The sequence below is a fragment of the Nelumbo nucifera genome, chromosome 4 (genome assembly GCF_055504915.1).
Source record: "Nelumbo nucifera cultivar China Antique chromosome 4, China Antique-T2T, whole genome shotgun sequence".
NCBI classification, from domain to species: domain Eukaryota; kingdom Viridiplantae; phylum Streptophyta; class Magnoliopsida; order Proteales; family Nelumbonaceae; genus Nelumbo; species Nelumbo nucifera.
Window position 1 is genome coordinate 36,388,775 of NC_142652.1, and position 20,715 is coordinate 36,409,489.

The following is a 20,715-nucleotide window of genomic DNA, read 5'->3' on the forward strand; positions in this document are numbered from 1 at the left end:
GAAAGAAAAGAAAGGTGAAAGAAACAATAAAATAATAAAGTTCTTTTTTCTATTTTCTCTCTAATTAAATAAAACAGAAACTCCATCCTTGTTTTTTTTTCTATTTTTCTTTCCATCTTGAATATTTATCATATAAAGTTAAGAACCTTCTTTATCTGCTTATTAATATGAATTTGCTCTATTAAATACTTATTATAGCAACATTATTTTTGAAAATAATGAAATTAATATATGTAAAAGATTTTTATCTTTTAGATGTGATGATTTGCCACATTTTTAGAGGAACTTTAATGTTCTTAAAAAAGACAATTGTTATTTTTCAATTAACATACATATTGAATGGTATATAAAACTAGGAAACTAGGCAAAAGCCAATTTTTCATATTATAAAATTTTTATCGCCTAGGTGACTAGGCAACTAGGCGCCCCAGAATCGCCTAGATGCCTTAAAAACTATGATTCTATATTGGTGAATGGAACTGTGGTTGACTTCTTTCCTGCTTCGAGAGGTATAAGACAATGAAACCCACTCTCCCTTTTTATTTTCACTCTAATTGCTGATGTACTTGGGAGATTGATCCATAGAGTAGACTTGAGGAATTTGATAAAAGGGTGGAGAGTAGGAAGGGAGGAGGTTCTTCTAACATATCTACAGTTTACAGATGACACAATTTTGTTTTGTGAAGGAGGAGACATAAATTGGATCCGGAACTTAAAATTGGCAATACAACTCTTTGAACATATATCTAACCTCAATGTGAACTTTGATAAGAGTTGTGTGGTGGGAGTGAATGTGGAGGAACGGGAGTTAAGGGAATATGCAAATGAGTTAAGTTGTGCAATCTCGGATTGGCCCTTGACATACTTGGGCCTCTCTTTAGGAGATAATCCTAAGAATATAAGTTTCTGGAATCTGGTAGTGGAGAGGTTTGAGAAGAGGCATGTCTTGGAAGAGAAATTATCTTTCCTTAGGCGGGAGAGTCACTCTGATTAGGTATACCCTAACTAACCTACATGTCTACTATCTGTTAGCATTTAAGATCCCTTCTAAGGTCTCCAATTTCTTGGAAAAATTAATAAGGAATTTTCTGTGCGAGCCTAGAGAGGAGAAGATATATCATAGGGTGAGTTGGGAGGTGGTAATTAGATGTAAAAAACTAGGAGGCCTTGGGATTGGTAACATCAAGAAAATGGTTGTGAAGGTTTACAACTAAAAGGGAGAAATTGTGGACTAAGATTATGGCTAACATACATGGGCTGGAAGACAATCACTGTGATCCTGGAATCGTGGCAAGGGCTACAGCTGCTTCTCCTTGGAAATCCATTCACAATCTGCTTCCAGTTTTTCCCTTTGGATCAGGTATGGTCTAAACTCTGGTAGCCGAATAAAGTTCTGGGAACAACTTTGGCTTGGGGATTCACCTCTGAAGAACCAATTTCCCTCCCTGTACGCACTACCAAACTTGAAAAATGAACCTATCTCTTCTTTCTTGGGTCCTTCAGACTCTACTTCTAGTTTTGGGTGAAATCTAGGCCTGCGAAGGGCAATTAGGGATACAGACCTGGATAGCATTTTACCATTGCTAGCCATCCTTGAGAATGTTTTCCTAGACCCTAATAAGGAAGACACCAGAATTTGGACCCCTTCCTCCTCAGGTATTTTCTCTTGTGCTTTGTTCTTTGAAACCTTAATTCAGCCTTCTGCCCCTATTAGGTTGTCCTTTCCAGCTAAGGAAATTTGGAGCAAGCCTATTCCTCCTCGAATTGGTTTTTTTTGTTGGGAATTTTTCCTATAAAGAATAAACACAAATGACTTACTTCAGAGGAAGAGACCCAACTATTGTCTACTTCCTAATAGATGTTCTCTTTGTAAAGCTGATGGGAATCTGGTTACCACCTCATGGTCTCTTGTAAGGTTACTAAAATTGTATGGGAGTGGGTTTTTTGCCGCTTTGGGTGTTCTTGAAATCCTCCTGAGAGTGTTCAAAAATTGTTCTCTCCTTCATTTTTCAGATGGCCTAAGAAGCGAGGGAAGATTATGTGGAGTATTAGGGCAGCCGTGTGTTGGTCCCTGTGGAAAGAAAGAAATTCACGTATTTTTTCAAACAAGGAAAGAACCATGAAAGAATTGTTAGACCTAATACTATCAAGGGCTGCCCACTAGCTAAAATCTATGGAATTGTTTTCACTTTTCGGTGGTTGACTTGTTAAGAAATTGGGAAAAGGCAATTACCATTTTTCAGTGCAAGAGGACTCTTAGTCCCTCTTGGCACCCTCCTCCCTCTGGATTTATAAAATTGAATTTTGATGGCAGTAGTGTAAGGAATTTAGGGCCCTCTGAGACTGGAGGAGTTTTTAGGAATGAAGGGATTGTTATTGTTTTGTTCTCTGGCCCTATTGGAGAAGGTGACTCTCTTAGGGCTGAGATCCATGCAGCGCTGGAAGGAAATCAAAGAGCAAAGGAATTAAATATCAGTCGGTTGATCCTGGAAGGTGATTCGAAGGTGGTGGTTAGTTGGTTGAAGAAAGAGGACAGTGGATTGTGAAGCTACAACAATGAAAAGAAAAAGTTTTTATGGCTGTGTAGGGACATTGAGATACAATACAGCTAAGGGAAGAGGAATGCCAACTCATTTGCGGATGGATTGGCCAAGCAAGGGGTGAATAGGGAGTCGATCTTTTGGGCTAATTTTTAATTTTCTTCCATTGTATTCTGTTAATGGGGAGCTAAGACATTTTATCTCCCCTTTTGTATCTAAAGTTTCACAATTTTCATATAATTAATGAAGCTGTTGTTATTGTTGATCAAAAAAAATCCAAAGGAGTTTCAGGCTTTCAGCTGTCAAAAATGGCATTTTAATTTCAAAGAAATCATCTGGAAAATTTTGTAGGATGCTACCTTTTTTATAACTTCATGTAAGGGGCTTCTGATTTTACAAATGACTCAGGCAGAATATATGATAGAAAATGATCTATAAAAACTCGGAATCTGTAATGGGTTTCTTTTTTTCATAAACTGAGCAACATATGCAAATCACAACATATTTTTCCTTCCCCCATTATTAACAATTTGATACTTTGTTTCTGCCTCCCTTCAAACAAATACTGCTCCAGAACATAATTTTGAAACTATAGATCTAGCCCTTTTGAGCCCAACCATAAAATTCAAAAAAAGAAAAAAGAAACTTCGCATCTAGGAATTTGAGATTCAGGAGATATGGTACTAACTTAGCATTAGAAATTTATGAATTACCATTTAAGGGTCATCAAGTAGAAGTTAACAAAAACAAAGTGTCCAATGAGCATACCTGCAGAAAAGTAAATAGGGATATCAAGATTCATACGCTCCCAATAATCATCCAACAGTATACAGAGCTCCTACTCCACAAGAGAAAAGATTGTCAAAACTATTACCATGCAGCCACTATATTGGAAGATGCAATCAAATCTCCACCCACCCACCCCCAAGGAAAAAGAAACAATTTAAAAAATAGTGGAAACATCTCCCAGCTAAGCTATTGATGAATTAAGAGAAGTAAATTAGATACACTAATATATCCTAAACATGAAAACAATTCATATACATGTTTTTTGTACACAGATCTTCACTCATTAAATTCAAAACCTCTGATAGGAAAATCTTATTGCAGTCTCAACTCAACCCTGGTAGAGGCTGGGCAGAAGACACTTGTAAGAACATGCAGTACAAAATTCTATTTCTCAGTGTTCTATAAGGCGTGGGAGGCGTATGCCTGGAGGTGAGCCTCCAGGTGAGGTGCTCCCAAAATGCCCTGAGGCGTATGCCAAAGGCGCTGACACCTCAGGTGCAAGAGGCTTTTTCAAAACTTCAAAAGGATTGAGACAAGGATATCCAATTTCCCTAATAGTATTCATCCTTTTTTTGACATTTCAAATTGTTGAGGAGAAAAAATGAAAAAGGTTATGTTTAAGAGTTCTAGGTTGGGAAGAGACGGAGTTGATCCAAATTTGCAATTTTCTAATGAAATTGTTGTTTTGGAGGAATCCAGGGTACCCAAGAGGTCAGAACATTGAAAATGTTCTTCAAATTGGTTGAACTGGTTTTTAGATTGAAAATTAGGGGTCATTTGATAACAATTTAAGTGACAATTGAATGATTTATTGCTTTGTTTGTTAGTGGATAAATTAATTAATTAAACATTTGAGTGCATAGTAATCAGCCCAACTTCAGTTTCAGCCATTAGTTAAGCCATGTTTGTGCTGTTCAGCCGAACTGAGAAAAGAGAAAGAAGAGAAGAGAAGAAGAAGAGGAAGGAGAAGAAGAATAGTGTTGAACTGAGAAGACTCTTCATCTAACCCAGTCGACCATGTTTAAACATTACAAAAATAAAAATTACAAGGGCTGAAATGCCCCTGCATATGAGGAGACATACAGCTAACACCTTACTTGAGGGAAAAGACCAAAATACCCCTCTTTAGTCGACTCTAACACTCCCCCTCAAGATGAAGAGTATATATCATATATTCCCAGCTTGTTACATATATAGCTCACTCTTCCCGAACTCAACCATTTAGTGAACAGATCTGCCCATTGATCACCTATTCTCACATGCTCAGTACTTATTTCACCATTAATGACCTTTTCCCTTACAAAGTGGCAATCTACCTCTATCTGTTTAATTCTCTCATGAAAAACTAGGTTGGATGAGATGCGAATTGCAGATTGGTTGTCACAGTATAGCTTCATGGGTTTGCTTATTGAAAACCCAATTTCCTGCAATAGATTCTTCAACCATACTAGCTCACATGTAGTATGTGCCATGGCCCTGTATTCTACTTCTGCACTACTCCTTGCTACAACAGCCTACTTCTTGCTCTTCCATGTCACTAGATTTCCTCCCAAAAAGGTGCAATAACCTGTAGTGGATCTCCTGCCTGATACAGAGCCAGCCCAATCTACGTCAGTGTATCCAACTACTTCAAGATCACCTCCTGGCTTGTATAGTAACCCACGACCTAGGGGGCCCTTCAAATACCACACAATTCTAAGAACTGCATCCCAGTGAGGCACCCGAGGGTTCTGCATAAACTAGCTTACCACACTGACAGCAAAAGAGATGTCAGGTATAGTGATAGATAATTCAATTTTCCCACTAGCCTTCTATACCTTCCAAGATTATCAAACAATTCACTCGTGTCACTTCCCAACTTCACATTCAGTTCCATGGGAGTTTCAACTAGTTTAGCACCTAGCAACCCTGTTTCTTCCAACACGTCAAGAACATATTTCCGCTGACAAAGGTTGATGCCCTCCTTTGATCTAGCAACTTCTATACCCAAAAAATACTTCAGCTTCCCAATATCTTTTGTTTTAAAGTGATTTTTTAGTAATGTCTTCAATCTATCAATCCCAATTCTATCACTACCAATTATGATTATGTCATCCACATACACTACCAGCAAGATTTCCCGGCCACAGAGTCATAACTAAATACTGAATGGCCAACTTGACATTGTCTCATTCCAAACTTCACCACTTCATTGAATTTGCCAAACCAAGAACGGGGAGACTGTTTGAGCCCATAGATCGCCTTCTTGAGCTTACACACCTTATCATCTTCCCCCTGAGCAACAAACCCCGGTGGTTGCTCCGTGTACACTTCCTCTAGAAGATCACCATGGATGAACGCATTTTTAACATCAAGCTGAAAGAGAAGCCAATCATGCAGTGCAACTAAGGAAATCAGCACAAGTACTAAGCCAATCTTTGCAATTAGAGAAAAGGTTTCGACATAGTCTACACCATAAAGTTGAGAGTACCCTTTTGCAACTAAACGGGCTTTCAACCATTCCACTCTCACATCTAGTAGATACTTAACAGTATACACCCACTTACAACCAATAACATGTTTACCTCGGGGAAGATTGGTGAGCTCCTATATATGATTGTGATGAAGAGCAGAGAGTTCTTCTTCCGTAGCTTTTCGCCACCCTAGTGAGGTAAGAACCTCCTAAACATCCTTAGGTGTGGATACAGAAGATAACAAAGTAATAAACTCATGATGGGAAGCAAAGAGGTGAGATACAGAAACATAATAGGATATAGGATGTAGTGTGCAACTGCATTTACCTTTCTGCACTACAATAGGAAAGTCAAGATCAGAAGGCAATTCAGTTGTGGAAAGAAATGGATCAGCCACCGGAGTAGAAAGTAATGGAGGTGGTGGCCTCTGTCAATGAGTATACACTTGATGAATTGGTGGTCTTTCAATACGCTCCTGCATTGGAAAAGGTGTAGACTCAAGCATAATGGCAACCACCGGGATGGAATTATCAATTGGAAGAGGAAGAGGAACCTCTGTAAAAGGAGAAGAGATATCAGAAGGAGAGAAGTATGGCATCAATTCGAAAAACGTAACATCAGGACGCACAAAGGATTTTCGAATAACAGGGTTGTAGCATTTATAACCTTTCTGGGTCCTAGAATAGCCAAGGAAGATACATTTAATGGAACGAGCATCCAACTTGTCGAGTCCAGGACCAAGATTCTAAACAAAGCACACACCTGAAGATCCTAGGAGTCGGAGGATATAGAGACAAAGTGGGAAATAAGATAAAGAACGGAGAACGACCATTCAGAATAAATGAGGGCATGCAATTAATGAGAAAACAAGCAGTCAGGACTGCATCACTCTAGAAACGTTTAGGAACATTCATATGATGGAGAGACCGAGTTGTTTCAAGTATATATCGGTTCTTCTTCTTCCTCTCAGTCACCCCATTTTGCTAAGGGGTGTGAGCACAAGATGTCTAATGAATAATATCATGTTGTTCCAAGTATTACTAGAATGAAGAAAGAAAATACTCTTTGCCATTGTCAGAATGAAGAATTTTAAGTGAAACACCAAATTGTGTATGCACTTCAGCATAGAACTTTTGGAAAACGAAACATAATTCACTTGTTTTTTTTCATTAAATAAAGCTATGTCATTCTTGAATAGTCATCAACAAAGATAACAAAATATTTGTAACCATTATAGGACTCAATTCTGATTGGACCCCACACATCTGAATTAACTAAATTAGAAGGACTCAACATACGACTATCAACTCTAGGACTGAAGGAAACCCGATGGTGTTTCCCATACTAACACGACTCACACTATAAAGATGAAAGACAACTCAATGACGGTACAAGAAGCTTGAGAGCTTTAAGAGATGGATAGTCAAGTCTACAATGCCACTAAAGAGGAGTCAAAGAGGTTTGAAGTGCAACCGTAGATCCACCACCATCAAGATAATACAATCCGCTAGCTTCATGCCCTCCACCAAACTTTTTCCCCATCATTAGATCCAGAAAAACACAAGAGAAAGGGTAAAATGTGATATAACAATTGAGGGATTTGGTTAGTTTACTAATAGGCATAAGATTGAAAGGAAACTTGGGAACATATAAAACAGAAGTCAAAGAAAGAGATGTTGTGTTAACATTACCAACACCATAGATGGGGGAAGTAGATCCATTGGCAAGGGTAACATTATTTGATGTAGAGGTTGGAGAAAGGGAGGAAAACACACCTGGAGTCCCGATCATGTGATCAGAGGTTCCAGTCAATTAACCAGGGTGAAGGTTTGGATGCTAGGAAAGCTATACCTAAATGAGCAAGGGTGGCAGTATTCTGATGTGAGGTGGCCTGAAGAAAACTCTCATACTCCTCTCTTGGAATAATCATCATCTCCTTCCCAAAAGTAGTAGTGATTGTAGAGGACACTGGATCAACTGGTTGAATATCACTGACTTCACTACCACCAACGGCTACATGATTAGCCCATGTTGATGGTGGGCCATGCAAATCATAGCAGAAGTTAACAGTGTGTCCTTCTCTCCCACAATGTGTGCATTTTCTAGTACTGCTCCCCCTTCCTCTACCACGGCCTCCCCCTGAATCACGACTTCCTCCACTACCACGACCACTCATAAGGTTACCATGGCCTCCCTAAACTATACGACCACCTCCTCTGTGTCCATAAGAACCACCTCGAGTGCCAATCACACACATGGTGACAGCAGTCCACAAAAAAAAAAACCTTTTTTTTTTTCTGTTCACTCGACTGTTGTATTCTTTCCTTGTCACCAAAAGTCAAGCCTCTGAAACCCTAGAGGTTGCCACAGGAATCTGGGTTGTGTCGCAGTCTTCTACCCCAGATTTCTCACACTAGTAATGAAATGGGAAATTTTCAGAATTAAAGAGGTGGGATTGGTGTTGGGAAGGTTAAAAGACAATAATATTGACCTTTTGAGGAAATACTTGTGGAGATTCCATATTGAAATGACCTCACGATAACATTTGGTGATCAAAAGTATACATGTCTTTAAACAAATTTGATGGGGACTACGGACTGAATAGAGATGTCATTCTTAGGTGCTCATGGAAGGACACTAGTTCTTTTTTCCCTACTCTTCCAAGGCATATTAGGTATGACTCCACTATGGGGTCTAGGGTGAAATTTTGAAAGGTCTGTGGTGGGTGGGGGTGGGGGGAGGAACCTTTTATGTTAAACATTTGCTAGAGCTTTTGCCATATCTAGTCACAAAACAAATCCACCTTTGAGTTGACACCCTTTCGACCTCGTGGTGCCTCCTAAGATTGGGTTTGAGAAGGGAGTTGATAAATTCAGAAATTGCAAAAACAAAAAACCTTTTAGAAAACATCAAAAGTGTCTTCCTTACTCTATATGGAAAAGGTAGGGAAGTTGGTATCTTTATTCTAGGTGTTATTCCACTTGTGCTTTATTTTTTAAAACACTCTATCACCAATCCTTCAGCCCAACCTCCTCTGAATTTTGTTCGGGAGGGTCTCCCTCCTCCAAAGGTCAAAGCTGTTTGTTGGAGGTTGCTCTACAAGTTATTAACAAGTTACAAGATGCTCCAACAAAGTAGGAAGAAGTGGTCTTTATCCCTTCATGTTTGTCTTGCTAGATTGCATCAAAAGTATGGAACCATTTTTTGCCAGTATGGAACCACTTTATCCCTTCATGTTACAAGATGCCACAATCTAATGCTTGGTAATTTTTCATATTAAATATGCTTCCTTGTCAAACAAGGAGACCACACATAATGTGGCATTTCACTAGAGTTGACATAATATGGCCTTTATTGGGTGAAAGGAATACAAGAATTTTAAAAACATGAAACAAAGTGCATATGACCTGATAGAGCTCATCGTGGTATGTCACATATGTCATCTAGCAAAAACTTCAAGGGAGTCACTGCAAGCAATTTGATAAGATAGCAGATAACTGTCACAATTTCTCTTAACATAAAGGAAAGAAATGTGGAATAGAAGGATCCAGAGAAAGGCAGACAAAAGTTAACTTTGACGGTTGCAGCCCAGGGAACCCTAGTGCTTCAGGGATTGAAGAAGTGATTAGAGACTGACAAGTAGTGACAAACTGGATGATATTGGGGAAAAGGATGCTATGAATAGTAGCAATCTCCAGCATCAACCCAAATTGCTCATTCAGGTGGATTCATAGAGCTGCAAACACGTTGACAGACTCTCTAGCAAATAGCAAGAGTAGGGATTGCAAAGGAAAACTTCATATAGAGTAAATAGGGGCCAGGAGGAGAATTGTAAAGAGAAAAATAATGAGAAAAGGCAGCTATCTATTACCTTCAATTATAGGTAGCATGGTACTATTGTTTATTTTATTCTGTCAACAGAATACTTTACTGTTGACTATCAAAAAACTAGGGGTGTTTTTGGGTACCAAACTACCTTAGTAGCCAACATGAACTGCTATAGATTATTGGAGATCTGAATCTAATATTTTGCACACCAACCGATGATTGGATTAGATTTGTATCTCAAATTCATAATTTAAACCATTTAGGAGATGCTAGAGATGCCCAACTGGTTTCTTGGATCAAAAGGCAGGTTCAGACGATCAATAAGGGTTCAATCAACTTTGACAAGTTTCCAAACCCACTTATATTTCACAATAAATGCAACACATGAATATGCAAAGGACCCATAAAATAACAGTGAAGGATTCAAAAACATGTATCCTATATCAAGGAATAACCAGGTGCCACAGTTCTACTGGTAAGAAATTCAAATACCAATGCGAAGATACAAAATAATCCAAAATCAAGAGTAAAGAATGAGAAATTCAACAAAATAAGATTTTATGAGTATCACCTGGGCCCTTCCCAGAGCAAATGTTGGAATTAGTACTTTTCCTCCACCAGCAACACACTTATGAACCTAAAAAACAGTATGTCAGAAATTATTTCCCAGTTATATACAAGAGAAAAATCATAAGAGAGTAGCTACAAAAATAGGTATGTGAAACAAGTTGTCAACATAAAATCCCAAGGACATAATGTACTTCTTTAAATTAAATTTAACTGTTAGCCATTCACATACAAGTTTGCATGAATCATGTTAGAAATATTATTAAGTTAAAGTAGGATTTATTTTTTATTTTGAAGCAAACCGAACCTTTGTTCCTTTTTATATTTCTTTGTAGATCCAAAAATCAAGAATAATGGATTAATTGCAATTACAAATTGTCAGAAAATACTGGAATAGAGACTGGAAAATTTTAATTCAACATTTATTCTGTCGGGCTTGATTGTCTTAGCGGTCATTTGAATTAGGATTATTGTTAGATAAACTCCATTGCTGATATTGATCCCAAAAATATACATTTAATACAGAAATCTTCAAAAAATATCGTTACCATATGGAGGTCTTCTAGACACCTCATTTTGCCCCTAGCTAACCTTGCTGTATTAGGAAAGATTGCTGGTTTAGGCACTTACAACTTACGGACAAATTAACCATTTCTAGTAAAATTGAATAATTGAGGACAAGTGGTTATGGACTGGATGATGGGAGATAGAAAGTTCCTTTGGTCCCTAGGATAGTCAACACCCTTGCAGGTTTTATTACTAGAAATGGTGTAAAAAGGCAGGATTCATTTGAAGGATTCCAGGGCAGGGGCACATGCAGAATTGATTCTGTTTGTTAAATTTCCCTTTAGGTTATGGTCAGTTATGAGTTATACAACCCTCTTGGTTCTATACTGCAATGTATTTGTCACCTGCTAATTAATTCTTATTATTGGGTTCCCCTAGAACTTTATTTAATAAAATCTCTTTGGTCAGTCTTAATGAAAAAATAGGAAAGATAAAGATAGTTGGCATCTTGGCAAGGCTGAATCACTGCAAGGCAAACAGAAGAACTGAAACGTAGAATACAATATTATTATTGAGAGTTGTCATAGAGGGTTATTGTTCACTTACAGCTTTAAGAAATTCCCTTTCACGAGCATATTTTGAATCACGTATAGTGGTTGCATATGTTGATCTGCAATAAAGGTTGTTAGGAACAAATAGGAAGTTCAATAAAAAATAAAGCAGATCCACAAAGGAAACTAATAATGATAATAGTCAAGGATGCAAGCTGGAGCCCAATATTTTGAAAAAGGAGGATCAAGAATAAGAGATGAGGGTGAGCAGACTGAATCCTGCCCGGCCGTTTGAAGGGGCCACAGAAAATTTAGAGAGATTATAATTTACAAGAGCAATGCCACCCATGCCTTCATCCTCACAAATTCCTTGAACATCCAAAAGGGCCAATGCACCAGGCAATAGCCTCTACAACCTCCCTCAACACCCAAAATAATAGAACAAACCAGAATGACTCTAATCAACAAAGGATGAATCGGGGTTTGTAAAGTGGCCATTTATAAAATCTTTCCCTGAAATTGGGGCAAATTAAATCAACACCATATTCTATAATAGGAGTTGTACTGAGCAATTCCAGGGTGCAACCTCTAAAAACAATGCATAAATTAACTTTTTAAGATATACAATATGCCCCTTACTCAGTTATGAGGAGGTCTATCTGTAGTCGATCAATTTGGGCTGCTCCAAGATGTCTATCAGGTGTCATATTATAATCCCCTGTGTAGACAATAGCACTATCTCCAACTTTTGCATAAAACATCGCTGCCCCAAGAACCTTGAAAACATAGCTTGTGATAAGTGCAGGCCAAGAAGAGGATAAAAAATATTTAGTATACCATATATTTAAAGACAACAATACAAAGATAGAGCTTGATGGAAAGTTAAAAAGGGGGAAAGGTGATTTACAACGGAGACACTAAAAGAAGCAGCAAAAGAAAAGAAAATTATGTTACACTACTCATGAAGCAAATCAAACAACAATAACACAGCACGTGCTAAACGCAGGCCAACAAGATGGAGAGAAATATAGAATATACCAGGTGTGTTAAGAGAAATTTACAAAGGTATAATTTGACAGAAGGTGAAGATGAAGGGGAAAAGGTGATTTACAGTGGAGACTCTAAAAGAAGCAGCAAAAATAAAGATTATGTTATCCTACTCATGAAGTAAATCAAACAACAAATAAAAGAACTTTGAATTAAAGAGTCATTCTTTTTTCTGCTAACTTTGCATTTCCAAACACAAATTATATGTCTAGCTTCATCACTCACTTTGCCTTGTTAAATGCAATTTGGTAAACAGTAGTATCATGCAGAAAGCTCATGCCAAATTAGGCACCAAAATCTCCAGGTAATATCATATCTAGCTTCCTATTTATTTAAAAAAAAAAAGAATAAGCAACAAAATGGAGAAAGACCAAATGCAATTATATAAACAAATCTAGTTGTAATATGATGAAATTCAAAATGCCTAGCTAAAAAAGGGAAGTGGAAGCATTGAGGTGCTTCACTTGCTGATAGATGTTTATTGTGTAACATATTTTGTTGTTAAAATATGTGTTTAATTATTGTAGGCTCACCTCTCTGTGTTTAATTATTGTTTGGTTAAAATCGAAAAACCGAAGCGAAATTTTCAGTTTTGGTTTAATTGGTTTGGTTTTTTCGGTTCAATAAATTCGGTTTGAAAAATTTTCAGTTTCGGTTTCGGTTTTCAGGATTGGAAATTTGGTTAACTGAAAAAACTAAATTAACCAAAATTTATTATATACATAATATAATATATATATATTATTAAAATGTAAAACATAATATATTATAATATGTATATAATATATATTATATAAAATACATTAACATATACATATACATAAATATACATAAATATATTAATATATATAATATATAATATGTATTAGTATAATAATAATAAAATTTGGTTTTAACCGAAAATTTCAGCTTCGATTTTTTCGGTTTTTATAATTTGGTTTCAGTGAACCGAATAAACCGAATGCTCACCCATATCTAGATCCACCTCACAATACCTCAAATATTTCTTGTACCACTTCCTTTTATTATGTATTGATAAACCTCTCTATAGATAAAAATTTGTCACTAATGTAAGTTACAAGGCTTAGCAGGATGCAAAGCTAAGCTTAAGGCTTATAATGGCACATCTAAATTAGTTAATGAGAGAATTTGAGAGAAAAAATGGATTGATTGTATTGTCTTGGAAGGAGCATATACACAACTTTATATAGAATTACAGAGCTAACTTACAGGGCGATAAAATAGGAAACTAACTTTTCCAAGAAAACTAATTTCTATATCAGTGGGATTCTCAAATTAATATCCCATGATTCTAGGAAACTAACTTATGTATGTTTCCTAAATTGATGGACCTAAAACTATGGAGAATCAATCAAAGAGTAAATCTTCTACTTTCCAACACTCCCCCTCAAGCTGGTTAATATGCATCTTTCATTCCCAGCTTGGAGATAAGTCCTTGGAATGCCACACTGCAAAGCCCTTTTGTCAGCACATCTGCCAGTTGACCATTCATTGAGACGTATGGAGTGCAAATTAATCTGTTATCCAGCTTTTCCTTTATGAAATGCCTATCTATCTCAATGTGCTTTGTCCTGTCATGTTGGACGGGATTGTGAGCAATGGTAATAGCTGACTTGTTGTCGCAAAATAATCTCATTGGACCTTCCCATCTAATCTTTAGGTCTACCAAAATTATCTTGAGCCATAGTAATTCACATACTCCTTGAGCCATTGCCCTGAATTCTGCCTCCGCACTTGATCTAGCTACCACATTCTACTTCTTACTCCTCCATGTCACAAGATTTCCTCCAAGGAATGTACAGTAACCTATAGTGGACCACCTATCCACAGGAGAGCCTACATAATCTGCATCGGTGTATGCCTCTAGGGCTAATCCAGTATTTCTTTTAAACAAGATTCCTTTGCCAGGATTAGCCTTTAGATAATGTAGTATCCTATAGACCGCCTGTAGGTGAACCTCTTTCGGGTTGTGCATAAACTGGCTAACCATGCTCACGGCATATGCTATGTCTAGCCTTGTGTGGGCAAGATATATAAATTTTCCTACTAATCTTTGGTACATTTCCCTATTCACGGCTGGATCTTCATTTTCTTATCCCAATTTGTGATTTGGCTCAACCAGTGTCGATGATGGTTTGCATGCTAACTTTCCTGTCTCTCTTAAAAGATCTGTTACATATTTCTGTTGTGAGATAAAGATGCCTTCTCTAGAATGAGCTACTTCAATCTCCCAAGTTCTTTTATTTCAAATTCTCTGACTAGGCAACTTCTCAAGGCTTCCTTCTCCTTTTCATCATTTCCTGTCACAATTGTCATCGACATATACCAAAAGAGCCGTGACTCCCCCTGGATCTAAATGCTTTATAAAGAGTGTATGATCTCCCTGATTTTGTTTGTATCCGATGGCAAGCATAACTTTAGTAAATCTTCCAAACCACGCCCTAGGTGATTGCTTGAGACCATATAGTGCTTTCTTCAACCTACAAACTTTATTTCCTTTTAGATTTCCTTTGAAGCTCGGAGGAATATCCATGTATATCTCCTCCTCTAAATTACCGTGAAGAAAAGCATTCTTTACATCAAATTGCTCAAAGTACTAGTCGAAGTTAGCTGCTAGTGACAACAAAATCCTTACCGTATTCATCTTAGCCACTGGAGTGAATGTCTCTTGATATTCAACACCATAGATATGTGTATATCCCTTTGTCACGAGTCTTGCCTTGTATCTTTCTAGAGAGACATCTGACTTGTACTTTACTGTGAAAACCCACTTGCAGCCCACGGGTTTCTTTCCTAGTGGTAGGTCAACAATTACCCATGTTTGATTCTTATCTAGAACCTGCATCTCTTCTCTCATAGCATCTTTCCATTTCTCATCAGATAATGCCTTAGATAAAGTATTAGGAATATGAATGGTGTTTAGACTAACTAGGAAACTCCTATGTGATAGTGAGAATTTTTTAAAGGACACAAAATTTGCTAAGGGATATAAGGGATGTTTAGTGCATTCTCTTGTGCCTTTCCTAAGGCAATAGGAAGATCTTGGTCAGATGCTAATTCAGAAGAAATTTCTGGAACTGTATTTACCTCATTCTCAGGATTAGGAGTTGAATCTTGAACCTGCACAAGATTAGGATCCTGGTCTCTTCTTCTTGAATATACCTGCAATCTCATAGAGTCACAAAGTTCATCATTCTCTGTCATGGGTCTGGTATGAATGGGTGAAGAAGTTGGTTTGGTTTAAGGTGGTTCGATAGGTGCAGATACAAATTGAACTGGTATAGATGTTGAGTTTGGGTGTTGAGAAACTTTAGGTAGACCAAGTGGGAACAAATCTTTGTCCTTATCTTCAATGAATGACAAGCACTCCCCCTAAAGATAAGGTTGAGTGAAATATGGTGTTTTTTCTTCAAAAGTGACATCAATAGAGACAAAGAATTTTTTGGGTGGGTGGTAACACTTATAACCCTTTTGGGTGGACGAATAACCCACAAAAATACACTAGACGGCTCTTGGGTCTAACTTCCCTCTATTATGGCTATGGGCATGGACAAAAGTTGTGCATCCAAAGATTCTTGGGGTGAGATTATTTGTTGTACGTAGATCGGGATAAAACTGAGAAAGTGTTTCCATTGGTGTTTTAAATCCCAGCACCCTCGAAGGTAATCGACTTATAATGTATGCGGCTGTAAGCACAACTTCCCCCCAATAGGTTTTTGGAACATGCTGGTGGAAAAGTAAGGCTCGGGTTGTAGCTAGTAGATGACCATTCTTCCTTTCTGCTACTCCGTTTTGTTATGGAGTATTAATGCAAGAGGATTCATGGATAATCCCTTCTTTTTGAAAATATGGGGACAAAGTTTGGTTGAAATAATCTCGTGCATTATCTGATCTAAATCTTTTGATTCTGACCCCAAACTGATTTTGAATCATGTTATGGAAATTTGGGAGTACACTACTTACATCTGATTTAGATTTAAGAAGAAAGATCCAAGAGACCCTAGTGCAATCATCAATGAAAGAGACAAACCATCGTGAGCCAGACACATTTGGAACTGTGGAGGGTCCCCATAAATCACTATGGATCAAAAAGAATGGGACTGAACTTCTCTTGTTACTGATTGGAAAGGGCACACGCTTGTGTTTTGCAAATTCACACACATCACAATGAAAATATTCAACACTCAATCCTTTAAACAAGGAGGGAAACATAGTTTTCAGAATTCCAAAAGATGGATGTCCTAGTCTAAAGTGATGAAGCCAAATGATGTCTTTGTTGGATGATGAAAGGAATGATAGACATAACTTATCCTGGACAATATTTGATTTGCATGATTCTTCAAGATAGTAGAGTCCATTCTTCTCCTTAGCAAGTCCAATCCTCTTCCCCAAATCTTGGTCCTGAAATACACAGTAAGGATAGAAAAGCACATTATAGTTCATGTCATGGGTGAGTTTTTGGATGGATACCAGGTTACTGGACAATTTGGGAACATGAAGGACATTTTTTAGTGTAAGTGATGGATTAATATGGATATCCCCAAGGCCAGCTACGGTAGTAAGGGAACCGTCTGCAATGGCTATTTTTCAATTTCTTGGGCAGGGGGTATAAGTGCTAAAATGTAGTGAGGAGTGAGTCATGTGATTTGTGGCTCCTGAGTCAATAACCCATAAATCCCTAATAGGTTCATCTGAGACATTTAGTCCGTGAGGAATAGAAAACTTACCTGAGATTGCAAGAGAGCCTGCACCACTAGGTTTCTCCAATGATCCTAGAAGCCCCCTTAACTTTTCGATCTTCTCCTTATTGAACTTGGTCTTGTCTAGAGGCTTTTCTTGGCTCGGCTGATTCGTGGTGAAGTTAGCTTGACTTCGACTCTTTTGTTGTCCTCCTCGGTAGCCCCATTCCCTGTTCGATGGTTTACCATTCAGCCTCCAACACTTCTCTTTGGTGTGCCTTGGTTTCTTGCAATAGGTACACCAAAGAAACTCCTTGTTGTCCCATGCAGAGGACAAATCTGTCTTCATTCCTTCCAGTATTTTCGGTTGTTCCATCCTTGTAGCCATGGCTGAACCTTCTAGTACTTGGGGTGCAAGCATAACCCCCTTACGGCTTTCTTCAGCACGAATCAGAGAAATAGTCTCATTTAGAGATGGTACCTCTTCTTTGCCGAGAATCTGGACCCTAACTTGATCAAATTCTGTGTTGAGTCCTGCAAGAAAGTCATAAACGCGATCTTTTTTGATAAAACTCTTTAGGATTGCTGCATCCGCTGCACATTTAGTCTCAATGCACCGATAATGATCGAGTTCTTGCCACAGGTTCTGCAGAAAATTTGCGTACTCAATAACTGTCTTGCTGCCTTGTTTAGTCGCTCCATTCTTGACTTTAACTTCGTACACTTGTGCTGCATCACGTGCCATTGAATATGTTTGTCGAACAGCATCCCAGATCTCTTTAGCCGAGGATAAAAACATGTACACGTCACTGATTTCAGGGTTCATTGAATTCTATAACCATGACATGATCATGGAGTCAACTTCGTCCCATGCATCAAATCATGGATCTCCTTCCTTCGGTCCCATCCCTAAGAGATGGCTAAGCTTTCCTTTAAATATGTTCGAACAAACTGAGACCACTTCAAATAATTTTTCCTGTTCAACCTATATGCTGCCTAAATGTTTTGCAGGTCGCCAGATGCTTGATGGGAGGAGACTTCTTCCAATTGTGCAGTGGTATTTGATATAGTGGCTTCTGACATATTGAGCGGGCTTCAAGAAAGAGAGAAAAAACAGACAATGAAGGTCTGAAAAATTTAGTAAGGGTTGGCGATGAAGGCCTAAAGAATCTTTCATTCAATGTCCAAAAAAAGGTAACTGTAATGCTCCACCAAACTGAAGAGTGGATCGAAACCTCTCAAAATCAAAACTGATCCAAACCAAACCAAAGGGATTCAGTAAATCTGCTCTGAGCAACACCAGATCTAAGATTGTAGACTGATCCAATGTCTCTACAAAGAGATCTAAGAAAAAGGATGAATCTGATGGCGTAGTAGTCCAAAAGAAGAAAAAAATTGTAGAGTTCAGATCTGTAGCCGATCTCGAAGAAGAATCAAGGACATTCAAGAACCTCCCAAATACTGTTAGAGAGTTCTTGAACCAACAGCAGCATAGATGACCGAAGAGATACTATGTGTAGATTAGGTTGTGACCAGCTCTGATACCATGAGAGAATTTGAGAGAAAAAATGAATTGATTGTATTGTCTTGGAAGGAGCATATACGCAGCTTTATATAGAATTACAGAGCTAACCTATAGGGCGGTAAAATAGGAAACTAACTTTTCCTAGAAAACTAATTTCTATAGCAGTGGGTTTCTCCAATTAATATCCCATGATTCTAGGAAACTAACTTATGTATGTTTCCTAAACTGATGGACCTAAAACTATGAAGAATCAATCAGAGAGTCAATCTTCTACTTTCCAACAGTTAAACGTTAAAAACTTAGAATGTTTATGAACACGGAACGAAAAAAGATGACAGGAAAAGTAGAGATTTATCAACTGATTGCTTGTTCACGAGTCTGACCAGTTCCTGTTTTTCCAATAAAAAAGAGAAAATATATCGGTGTAAGGTGAAACTATACAAGTGGGATAATATACATACATAAGTATCTACAAAATTAATCAACATCAGTGAAAACCCACCAAAAAAATCAATATAAGTATCTACTTGTATAGTTGTATTAGCATCTTTGAACAATCTTAGAGTGGATTTGGGGATTGAAGGAAAATATTCACATTAAGGTGGGAAAAGAAAATGGTGGAGCTGACAAACCATTTTGACTAGGAATCCTTCGCCCAGCTTGCTTTGCCTCTTTTCATTACAACAACATTGTTGGAGAAAAGATCTAGGCTTTACCGTAGAGGAGTTAGAATTCTTGTTATTATGCATTAAGTAAATGGATGCATCTTATTGGTAATAAGTTCATAGATCCTTGCTGAGTCAATCCTCTAGAGTAGGGGGCTGTTTGGCAAGTCTATCTAGGTAGATCTTTCAACAGCCCAATAGACAAGAAGGCGCATTGAGCTTTTGGGGTCTGGTCTTTAAAGACCAAAGACTGTTCAGTTCACATCATGGTCTACCAGGCTGTTAAAAACAGCTAGGAAGGCTATTTTCAGTGTGAAAAGACCAAAAGCTTCATTTGAAGCTTCCCAACTTTCGGACTACACGATACCAAACAGAAAAAGACAATTTTTGGTCTTTTGAGCTTTCTGCAGACTGAAAGGTGTGCCAAAAAGGACACACCAAACAACACCTAGGTCTTTTTGAAATGTGCATTTTACTTATTATTTATTTATTTTGCTTTCAGCTACCAATGCTTTTTCCTTTTATCCCACGAAGTTAGTTTTATCCCTTGAGGTTCACACCAAAATGAAGCTAAGGAGCAACAAAAAAAATAGATAGTACCAACTACAACTATAGACCAAAAGAAAACTCAGATCCATAGATTTCAAGGCGCCAAGGTTAGGTTGGGCATCTGGGGGGCGCCTTGTTGCCTAGTCGCCTAGGCGGGCGCCTAGGCGATGGATTTTTTTATATAGAAAACATAGATCCTAGGGTAGTTCCCTAGGTACCATAGCCATATTTCCTTAATAATTATTCATAATTTTCACAAGAAAAGTATAGAGTTCATGTTAAAGTATAGAAAATCAACATATTCATGAGAAGAAGAAAAAAGAGGGAAAAGAAAATTCAAAAAATATAGGGGCTGAACCCTCATTTTTGTTATAGGAAAAGAATAAAAGAAAAAGTAGTAGTAGTAGTAGTAGTAGTAGTAGTAGAAAATGTGTTGATTAGACAAAATTTTAAGTTCTTCCTTACTTATTGGTTCAGGTTTTAAAGTCTTTGAAGGTTCAATACAGCATTTAGCAATGTTTGTATTGATTAAATCCTAACAAATAAGAAAATAATAAAAACAAATTAGTATATAAACACAAAAAATGAATATTTTAGTTTAATAGTGCCTAATTTATAATTATAATGTCAAAAAATAAAGAATAAAAAAATATTTTACAATGCATAGTACAAAACTGCTTGGCGATTAGGCGAGGTGAGCCACGAAAGGCGCCTTGTCGCCTAGGCGTCGCCTTGACAACTATGCTCGGATATGAAAATTCACACAAGTCTTGGAAAGGTAGATCAGTTAGAAACCAAATGCAACCCAAGACTAAGTTCTTCGCACTTCTTAGTAATATTTTCATGTAACTTCAGCATGGCACAGCTAAAGAAGTAAAGATCAAAGCCCATACATGCCCTGCATAGTATGCACGAATCTGAAGTTCATTGTCAACCTGCACAGTCTGCTTCAAGTCTACTGCTATAACTGCAAAGCAGAAGCCAAAAGGCCACA

The 20,715-nt window shown here is 37.6% G+C and overlaps 1 protein-coding gene across 1 annotated transcript in view; it reads right to left on the reverse strand.

The window, feature by feature from the left end:
- Nucleotides 1-20,715, reverse strand: part of CPSF73-II (cleavage and polyadenylation specificity factor 73 kDa subunit-II) — a 57,681-nt gene that overhangs the window by 17,770 nt on the left and 19,196 nt on the right. Inside the window, exons 5-9 of the mRNA XM_010273058.3 lie at nucleotides 20,615-20,688; nucleotides 11,875-12,011; nucleotides 11,291-11,354; nucleotides 10,182-10,247; nucleotides 3,309-3,378 (exon numbers count right to left, since the gene is read on the reverse strand). Coding sequence (XP_010271360.1) covers nucleotides 3,309-3,378; nucleotides 10,182-10,247; nucleotides 11,291-11,354; nucleotides 11,875-12,011; nucleotides 20,615-20,688 — 411 coding nt within the window. The remainder of the gene's footprint in view (nucleotides 1-3,308; nucleotides 3,379-10,181; nucleotides 10,248-11,290; nucleotides 11,355-11,874; nucleotides 12,012-20,614; nucleotides 20,689-20,715) is intronic.